The 10466-nt window shown below is 46.9% G+C and overlaps 1 protein-coding gene across 1 annotated transcript in view; it reads right to left on the bottom strand.

Annotated features, from left to right (window-relative positions):
• Positions 1-1748: 1748 nt before the first annotated feature.
• The window catches only part of HS3ST2 (heparan sulfate-glucosamine 3-sulfotransferase 2), an 89831-nt gene continuing 81113 nt past the window's right edge, over positions 1749-10466 (bottom strand). Inside the window, exon 2 of the mRNA XM_024744626.1 lies at positions 1749-3119. Within this exon, the coding sequence (XP_024600394.1) occupies positions 2501-3119 (619 nt within the window). The 3' untranslated portion in view covers positions 1749-2500. The remainder of the gene's footprint in view (positions 3120-10466) is intronic.

The following is a 10466-nucleotide window of genomic DNA, read 5'->3' on the forward strand; positions in this document are numbered from 1 at the left end:
GTGGTAGCAGCTCCCATTGGCCTCTGTGTCCCTTCTCCATGCCCATGGGGGATGCACAGGGCGGGCAGGCTCCCAGAACTGGATTCTTGGTACCATGTTCTCGGTCATTTGATCATCTAAGATGCTTGGGGTGGAAAGATGGGCTAAGACACAGAGCTAATATCTTACGTTTGTAAGTCTTGTAAGTCAGACTCTTATTTTCAGGAAGCTTCCATGATGCCTGACAGAGCAGACAAAGGCACAGTGGCCCCTGGAGGTTCAGCAATCCTTGCCAGCTTCTTGTGTGTCCTATGGAGCTACCTGGGAAGTGTCCCAGAAGTACAGTTCCATGGGGCATTCCTGTCCATGCCACCAGACCTCCAACATCCATCCACACACTCACACATTCAGCCATCAAACACTTGCTGTGTGCCTACTACATGCCAGCAAGATACAATCTTGACTCTTAGGGAGTTCACGGTCTATGGTCAAGACAGGCATTTACACAAATGATACTCTAGTGTGATAAAAGCTGGAACTGAGATGCATACAAACTACCAAGTGCAGAAGAGTGAGCAGATAACTCAGCTTGGTTGGGGGAGGTTTCACAAACATCAAGCCAGCGACAGCTGAGTGAAGTCTTATGGGAGCAGGGGTTTCCATTAGCTGGAGACACATGGGGGAAAGCATTCCAAGCAAGGCATGGAGACAGAAAAGGATCAAGAAAAGACACGTAGTTCTGTAAGGCTGGGTGAGGGAGGAGAAGTGGATAATCCCCAAACTGACATTGGGGTTGTTTTGGGCACCATGCTGGAGGATTCGGACTTTATTCTGAGGCCACGGTACACACTCAAAGCAGGGCTGTGAACGCAAATGCCTACAGGGTCAGGCAGATGATGAGGGGGGCCAGGTGGGAACTGAAAAATCGAGGAGTGCAGGTCCCATCCAAAGGTGACAGCCATTGTCGCCGTGCTGGAGCACAGACTCAGTGTGGCCAAGTCTCTATGTCATACTGACTGAAGTAAGTCAGACAGAGAAAGACAGATATCATATGATATCGCTTATATGTGGAATCTAAAAAACTAGCACAAATGAACGTTTTTACAAAACAGGAATAGAGTCACAGATGTAGAAAACAAACTTATGGTGAGCAGGGGGGAGGGGAGGAGGGATAAATTGGGAGATTGGGATTGACATATACACACTACTATATCTAAAATAGATAACTAATAAGGACCTACTGTATAGCCCAGGGAACTCTACTCAATACTCTGTAATGACCTATACGGGAAAAGAATGTAAAACAGAGTGGCTGTATGTATACGTGTAACTGATTCACTTTACCGTACAGCAGAAACTCACACAACAATGTAAATCAACTATACTCTAATAAAAATTTTAAAAATAGAAGCTGGAAATCCATATTTTTATACAAACACTCCCAAGTTTTAAATGTTGGAAATTATTTCAAAACATCCTGCTGGCCAAGCAGAAACATGTCTGATGTCCCATCAGCCTCTGGTTTGGCTTCACTTCAGATGTAAAGCTTAAACAGAGAGCTGACACCGTCAGACCATGTTTCAGAAAGAGGATGTCCCCACTGACCTCCCCAGGCTTTGCCAGCAAGAACCTCTTCTTCTCCCTCCTCCACCCCCTTCCTTCTTCCCTCGCTGCCCTCCCAGACCATCCCCAGTGCAGCCCCATCTTGCTTGGAGGAGCTGGATGAATGCGCCGTGCTCCAGGCCTGACAGAGAAAGCCCAGCCACGAGGACACGAGAGAGCCGTATTTATTTCACATGGACAAGCGTGATTCTGTCGCATGCTGAACATGAAAGCTCGCGTGAGGAAAGTACCCGTAACAGCAGAATTATGTGCCTTTGCCCACAGGGAGCAGGGAGAGTCACAGAGTGGTTTTCAAAGACAGTTCAAGCAGAGTTGAGACCACAGGCTTTGAAATCACTGGTTTATTTCATCAGCAAAGGGTCTGTCTCCTAAGGGTGGCCAGCGGGACACTTCCAGCTCTGTAATCTCGCCACAAGCTGCTAAGGTCAGGAGGACGAGGCTGGTCCCCCATCCATCACCCAGGGTGGCTCGGAGACTTAAGCTGAGAGGGGAGGTACATGCCGCTCGAAATTAACAAACCCACTCCGGGGTGGACGGTGACAGGGACAGACTGCTGTGTTCATAGCAACAGACCATCATCCCTTATAATATGTATCATAATTGGAAGACGCACTCCCACTCTTCCTAAAGCAATTTCCCAAGGCCTCTTAAGGGCTGAAGGGAAACCATTCAGAATTGACCGGACATGCCAGAGGCAGATCAGCTTTGCGTGGACAGACTGGGAGGGCTAGTGTCAGGGACCCCCCGTGGTCTCTTGGCCTTAGCTGGGCTCCCGGGTTCCAGGATCCGAGATGGGAACAGGGGTTGGAGCCTGGGTTCCCTGGGGGAAGAGGGTCAAGGGCTCTCAGGGCAAACCTCGCGGAAGAGACAAGTGGAAGAGCCCTGGCATCTCGATGGCTCACTCCCACCTGAAGTCCTGCCCAACAGTTTCATAAAATTTAATATTATAAGGTCTATAAAATTCCCGGAGCTGGTCTATCACTTCCGGATCGATCTGTACATGAGTTCTGCCTTTCGATTTGCCCAGGCATCGAGGCAGGAGGCTCGATTCTGTTTTTTTCAAGCAAGGGAATCCTTTGGTCTTGTTGAAGTAGAAGTGCTTGTCCGTGATGAGCCTCTTAATGCCCAGGAAGTCCTGGACCCGCCCCATCTCGCCGGCTGGGTCGGTGATGAGCCGCTCGCCGCTGACGAAGTGGATCTGGGCCAGCGGGAAGTAGCGCAGCCAGCTCTCCAGGTGCAGCGCGTACATGCCTATGCGGATGGCGTTCCAGGACACATCCACCAGGCCCAGCGTGCGGTTGCGGAAGGAGAGGCCCTCGAAGGTAGGGATGTCCGGCTTCTTGGAGAGCGTCTGCGTGTAATCGGAGATGGCGCGGGTCACGGGGTTCCGCACGACCACTATCAGCTTGGTGTCTCGGGACATGTTGAATATCCGGCGAGGGGCCTCTTGAGTGACGAAATAGCTGGGGGTCTTCTCCAGCGTGATCTGGCTCTCGAGGGTCCGGGGCATCAGGCTCCTGCGAGGCAGAAACGTACATGATCAGCCAGGGCTCTGTTGGGGGCTTGGAGATCACTTCCCTCCGCCCAGCTCCCTGAAGCACCCGCCCCCTCACCAACGGGACATTTGAGGCTCACCTGCTCTCATCTGATGAAGAACCCACTTTAACTCTTGTTGACTTTGTTTTTTAGGTCTTTAACAGTTTGCTTTAAGACAAGAACCAACCTAAATGTCCATCAGCGTGAAATAAATAAATTGATGGAATAGCCAATTAATAGAGTTAGGTAGATCTGTGTGTACTCTTATGGAATGATTTCCAAGATTTAGTGCTTAAATGAAAAAAAGCAAGATACAACTTGTTTATCTCAGGAAAGATACCAAGAAACCAATCGAAGTAATTGCTTCTGGGGAGGGGACTTGAATGGGAGCAGAGCCAGGAGGTCAGGGATAAATGAGAATTCGTTTTTATTGTGTAATCTTTTACGCTGCTTGAAATTTTTATTGTGTTTATTACATATTAAAAAAATACAAAGGAAGCCACCGAATATTGTTCTGGCAAAAGATACTTCTCTAAGTATATTAAGAAAATCTTTTGGGGGGAGGAAAGGCATGCTTTGTAGGAATAACACGTGTTTTAGAAATGAGTTCTGATGTCCTTCCCTCCTTGGTATAAGACTGAAGAAGCACAGAACTGCGGGCTGGTGGGGACCTCAGTCGGAAGCCCTAATGCAACCTCTTGCTCCCTTACTTTTTAATTTCCTGGTTCTTCTTAAGGTTTAAGGGAGGATGGTGGGACACGCTGATGTCTCCTTCTCAGGTGTGTCTCTTTCAGGCCCTTGTGAAGGAGAACACCTCTGGCTCCCAGTCGCTACAGTTTTCTCAAATAAAATAAAAATTTTGTTTTTATTTTTGGCTGCGTTGGGTCTTCGTTCCTGGGCGTGGGCTTTGTCTAGTTGCAGTGTGCGCACTTCTGATTGCGGTGGCTTCTCTTGTTGCGGAGCACGGGCTCCAGTAGTTGTGGCTCGCAGGCTCTAGAGCACAGGCTCAGAGCACAGGCTCAGTAGTTGTGGTGCGCGGGCTTAGTTGCTCTGCGACATGTGGGATCTTCCCGAACCAGGGATCAAACCCGTGTCCCCTGCATTGGCAGGTGGACTCTTAACCACTGCGCCACCAGGGAAGTCTGCTACTTCTTTCTGAAGGTTGTGTTTTACCCTTAACCAGTTTTTCTTAATCCTGGCTGTTCATTAGATCACCCAAGAAAGTCAAAAAAAAAACCCACAAATGTCTGAGCCCCATCCTAGACCAACTGATTAAAAATATTTGGGGGTGGGTTCCTTTCTGAAGCTCTTCAGATGATTCCAGTGTGAAGGTAGGGGTGAGAACCACCAACACAGCATCCTTCCCCCACTCTTAACACTACGCTTCCCAACACCCACAGAATGCATCTTCACAGTCCTCTGGAATAGAGGCGCCTGGTACCTGGTCTTCTTCATCCCAGCCCCTATCGTCATCTCTTTTCAGTAACCTGGTCTTACAGTTCTTTGACCAAATATCTCCTTTTTCTCTTCCTTTTAGCAACTCTTTCTCATGGCCATACCATAGGTCTTGTCCTCGGAATTGCCCTAATTCTGAAAAGGTTCACACTGAAATTCCACTCTAGGACTATGTTGTGGGTTGAATGGTGATCCTCCAAAAGATACCTCCACCCAGAATCTATGAATGTGAACTTATTTGGAAAAAGAGTCTTTGCAGATGGAAGTAAGTTAAGGATCTCAAGATGAGGTCATCCTGGATTAGGGTTCCTTGTAAGGAATATGCTTAGAAAGGAAGAGAAGGAGAGAAGAGATACACAGAGAAGGAGGCAATGTGATGATGAAGACAGAGCACGTAGTGATAGGTCTACAAGCCAAGAAATGACAAGCACAGTTGGCAGCCACCAGAAGCCAGGAGAGAAGCACGGAGCAGATTCTTCCTCAGAGCCTCCAGGAGGAACCAATCCTGCTGACAATTTGGTTTCAGAATTCTGGCCTCTAAAACTGTGAAAGAATAAATCTCCATTGTTTTAAGACATCCATTTTGTGGTCATTTGTTATGGCGGCCACAGGATACAAACACAGACTACAGCCTTCTTTCTTTCTACCTTTACCACAGTTTCAGATTCATTGTATTGATACCCGATCTTCAGATTCATCTGTGATATTCTCGATTTCACTTTCTTCTAACCCTTCTCTGGACCCAGTGAAAATCATTTCAATAGCATCATCTCCACATCTAACCCTAACCCTAACCCTAACCGCCATCGCCATCATCATCAACATTTATTTCTTCGTAATACTTGCTCTTCCAATCTCTAATAATGCATCTTGCCAACTTTTCATCCTTTCTAATTCTGTCTCTGTGTTGTCAAACAGCAGTAGAGAAAATTGCTGATCCTGACAGAGGATTGCTTCTCCTTTATATATTTATTAATTCTAGCTTAAATTGAGCCCTCAACACTGCTCAATAATCTTTGATGTTTTTTACATAATGATGCCCCCATCATTCCTCATAGTAAGTGTTCCAAATTCTCACCATAAACTGTCAACCACACTCAACCACCCTAACACACAACTAGCCTCCCACTACTCTAGAAAAGGATAAGCTGCCACCCCTCCACTCCTTCAGTCTTCCTCTCCTTCACCTTGAAAGTGACTATTATCCATCGTGAACCCCTCCCACTAATCTCAGAAGACAAGGTAGGCAAGGGCTCACCTGCCCACCTGTGCTGTCAGATCCCTTCCCCTACTGCCTTCCCTGCAAATCTACCCATTATCCCCTTGAATCTTCAAATTCTCTTTGCAGCTGGTAGATACGACTGATAATTTGCTTCTAGGCTCAGAGTCTATAATGCACCCTCATGGGTTGAAACTTTGAAAGTATTTATTAATACTGAGAAGGCCATTTTTTAAGTTGGATATCATTCTTGGCAAATAATCACAGGTGTACTTGAATAGAATTCTTTGGCCGCATTTTCTTAGACATCTGCCTGTAACATTTTACGACCTTGGCATACATTGTAATGAGGTTTTGGCCTTTATGACAAGAGTAGATGAAATTACATATATGTGACAGTGCATTTAAACTTAAGGACTTTCCAAACTTCATGGGGGTTATTGATATCAGCACACAAAAAGTTGACCTGATAAGCCATTAAACAGATTTCTTCACAATATCCTTTTTTAAAAAAGATTTATTATTTATTTATTTATTTATTGAATTTATTTTTGGCCGCGTCAGGTCTTAGTTGCAGCATGTGGGATCTTCACTGAGGCATGCGGGATCTTTTGTTGCGGTGCGCAGGCTTCTCTCTAGTTGTGGTACACAGGGCGCGTGGGCTCTGTAGTTGTGGCACACAGGCTTAGTTGCCCCATGGCATGTGGGATCTTAACTGAGGCATGCGGGATCTTTTGTTGCGGTGCGCAGGCTTCTCTCTAGTTGTGGCACGCGGGCTTCTCTCTAGTTGTGGTACACAGGGCGCGTGGGCTCTGTAGTTGTGGCACACAGGCTTAGTTGCCCCATGGCATGTGGGATCTTAGTTCCCTGACCAGGGGTCGAACCCAAGTGCCCTGAATTGTAAGGCAGATTCTTTACCACTGGACCATCAAGGAAGTCCCTCTTTGCAACATCCTTTGATACGCTAAAGGACATCCAAGAGAGGAATTGAAGGTGCAGCATTTCCAAAGCTTATGTGACCAAGGAGCTGTGAACTTTTGCCAGGAGCACCAATTGACACACCTTTCTGTTACCAGTTTGGGAAATTCTGACCAATTCCAGGGATCTTCAGAGTGTCACATCATTCCCCCAGCTGTGCACCGAAGTGAAGTTCCACCCTTCTAATTCCTAATTGGCATATCAGCTACAAAACCAAATTACAGATACTAAGGAAGATACAAACACCAGACTGTAAATAACATGACACCAAGGTCATCACGTCGTGAGTCAAACATGTACTCCAAATTTTCTCTATCCCACCAAAGGACACCCCTATATATTTATTTCTCATTCGGTCACTGGAATAGAGCACAGGAGGCCTTGGGATGATAATGTACAAGGAGACCATATGGACACACACCTCCCTGCTCTGTGGTGGGAAGGGGCCATTAGGCTTTTCCTTAAGGCTCATTTTTCCTCCTCATGTCATTGTTCAAATTTTGCTGATTTGTTTCCAGCTGCTAACAAACAGCTGAACTTTTCTCTCACCCTGTAACCCTTTTAAGCTTCAGCGTCCTTTTCTGTGTAGCTCTGCAAAAATTACTGAAAGAATGGTCTAACACTCATCATTTGGACTTACCCCCCATCTGTTATTTTAACCTGCTAAGCAACAATTTCCACCACATCTGGTAGCAGCTCCCAGATTTTTTAAAGGAACCACCACTCCTGCTTTAGATAAAATCTTAGCAGGCCAAGGGGAGGGTGCATGACTGAAGTTAGGTTAATTAGTGCCAATTGTGTCATAAAGACAAAAATGTATCGTGAAGACTGAAAGTGGACTGAATCTTCCAACCAGACACAGGAGCATGGAAGAGCCTCCCTATCGGTTTCTTTTACCAAATCCCTTCAGCTCTCTGGGTTCTTGCCCTTTCTGAGACCTGCTTTTCCCACTCTCCTCTGTATTCTGTGAGTTACTGCACATCCTTCTAATTTGTTTGTTTGTTTTGGGGCTACTTTAAGTTAGAGTCCGTTTCTGTTGTTTGCAACCCAAGAACTCCAACGTGTCGTACACAACTTGGCTTCCTCTCTGTGGAAGCTACACTCACCCCTACTTGATTATAAACTCCATGAGGGTGGACAGGTGCACCTTATTTGCATCTATATCTGCAAAGTCTACCACAGCCATGGCACAAGTAAAGTCTCCATCAATATTTCTGAGGTTACATGAAGCCAACAACCTAATCCAGTTATGCAATGAGGCCGTCATCCCTTTTCACATTCTCAACTCTCTCCAAACCACCGGGAACCTTCCCAGGAGTCTATCTCCCACTTCTCTTATTCTACATGATCTTCCTGGATGACCTCATTCCTTCCCCAGCCGTTAGCACTGCCCAGGAGCTGTCGACTCCTCACAAGCCAGTAACTGCAGCTCCAGCTTTCCCACACTATGGACTGGAACGTCCAACTGTCTGTGGAGTGGACACCTCATCTCAACAACTGAACTCCCCATTTTCCTTCCAAGCTTACTTCTCTCTTTTGCCTGTTTGTGTAGGTGATATCACTGTGAATCCACTCACAAGGCAGAAAAACGTCAGAGTCATTTTTGACCCCTTCTCATATCTAATGTCTGTCGTTCTTGTAAGTTCTCAAGTTTCCCCCTCCCCCTCCCCCAGCACTCATACACCACAGATTTTTCTCTGACCTCCATGCTTCTACTCTCGTCTCCCTTTCAATTTATTCTGCAGTCTGTGTCCACCAGGGAACTCCTTCTCAAGCAAATCCAATCTTGTCAACCATCAGTTATTCTTTTGAAGAAAGCCCACATTCCTTGACCTGGTACTCAAGGCTGCTGTCTACCTTTCCAGAATTTATCTCTTGCCACCTCCTGGCAATCTGACGCTTATACTATGCTGGACACAAAATCCACTCCCCAAACACATCCTGCTCTTTCATATGTTTTGCACTTGCTGAGTTTTTGTTTTTTTTTTTTAAGACTCTTGATCATCTCTCTTGTCTCTTTCACCCTGGTAAATGTCTACTCATCTTTCCAAGTCCAAAGGAAAAGTCATATCCTCTGTGAACCCTTTCTTGTAATTTCTTGGCACTTCCTGCATCCAACTACTAAGACCTCACCCCATTGTGTAGAACTTACTAGGTATCCATCCATTTATTTCCACAGATCATCAGCATCTTGGGTGTGTTTCTTGTTCGTTTTTGCCTTCCTAGCACAATACCTGGCATGACATAGGTGCTCAATAAATTGATCAAAGATCCAGTGTCAAAGGTAGGTGGCTATTCAGAGGTTATCTCGAGTCCTCAGAAGTTACCAGTGTTTACCTTAGGAAGTTTGGCCTTTTCTTGGCATTCTGGCCTTGGGCAGAGGAAGGTTCCAGCAGATAGTCCTGGGGCGAGGGGATCGCCGTGCCATTTTAAAAATTTCATCATGGCCATACGTGCTCAGGCTCACAGGCTGAGGGGAATCCAAGCTCTGCTTCAATCAAAACCTCCCAATAGGGCTTCCCTGGCGGTGCAGCGGTTGAGAGTCCGCCTACCAATGCAGTGGACACGGGTTCGTGCCCCGGTCCGCGAAGATCCCACATCCCGCGGAGCGGCTGGGCCCGTGAGCCATGGCCGCTGAGCCTGCGCGTCCGGAGCCTGTGCTCCGCAACGGGAGAGGTCACAACAGTGAGAGGCCCACGTACCGTAAAAAAAAAAACAAACCCCAAAAACCTCCCCATATATGAAGGTAAAATGAGATAGAAAGGAGCACATCTTGTGCCATTTCTGTTTTGCCATCTGCACTCTGTCCTTTGCCCCAGGCTCCCTCTAATGTTGAAAGAGGACAGGGCTGTGGTCACCTGTAGTGTGGCTGGGAGAGGAGGAGTTGGGGAAGTCAAGCTGGACTCTGGGACCACCTGGAGGGCTTTGGAAATATGTAAATAACCCCACACCAGACTAATTAAATAAGAATCTCTGGGTGGGCGCGGAGGCCTTGGTACCTGCAACTTTAAAGCTCCTCAGATGATCCCAGTGGGCCCCCCAGGGCTAAGAACCATGGCTGAGGACTGCATGTTCCTTTAGCCGCATAGCCTTCAATATGGTCGCTCAGGAGTATCACCTGGGGGTGCGCCTTAAAGAGTCCCAGTACATTCAGCTTCAGTGGGTTTGGGGTACAGCCCAGGAGCCTACATTTTTAACAAGCCCCCTGCCCCAGGACTCATGATCAAAGAAGCTTGGGAAGCACAGCCTTAATAAAAGTCACCCTCATAAGTAACACGATGGCGCTCATTACTACCTAAGATGTTTATATATTTATTTGATGGATGTCTCTGCCCACCCCTGCCCCGAGCCATAGACTGGAAGTTCCAGAAGAAGAGTGTTGGTGTGTGTCTTGTTCATGGCTGTGCTCTCAGCACCTAGGAGATGGCTGGCACTCGGTAGGGGCATAGTCAATATTTGCTGAAGAGAAAAAATAGAAAGGCAAGTTTTGGTTCCCAAGTCTGGGAACAACGAGGAAGAAGCATATTTGTGTGTGCCGGTGGAGATGTGTGCACTAAGTCCGTATTTTATCTTCTCCCTAATGGAAAAATCACAGACTTCTGCGGCCCTTACCGAAAACACACACACACACACACACACACACACACACACACACACACACACACACAAAAACCAC

The sequence above is a fragment of the Neophocaena asiaeorientalis genome, unplaced genomic scaffold, assembly GCF_003031525.2.
Source record: "Neophocaena asiaeorientalis asiaeorientalis breed wild unplaced genomic scaffold, Neophocaena_asiaeorientalis_V1.1 scaffold91, whole genome shotgun sequence".
Classification (NCBI taxonomy): domain Eukaryota; kingdom Metazoa; phylum Chordata; class Mammalia; order Artiodactyla; family Phocoenidae; genus Neophocaena; species Neophocaena asiaeorientalis.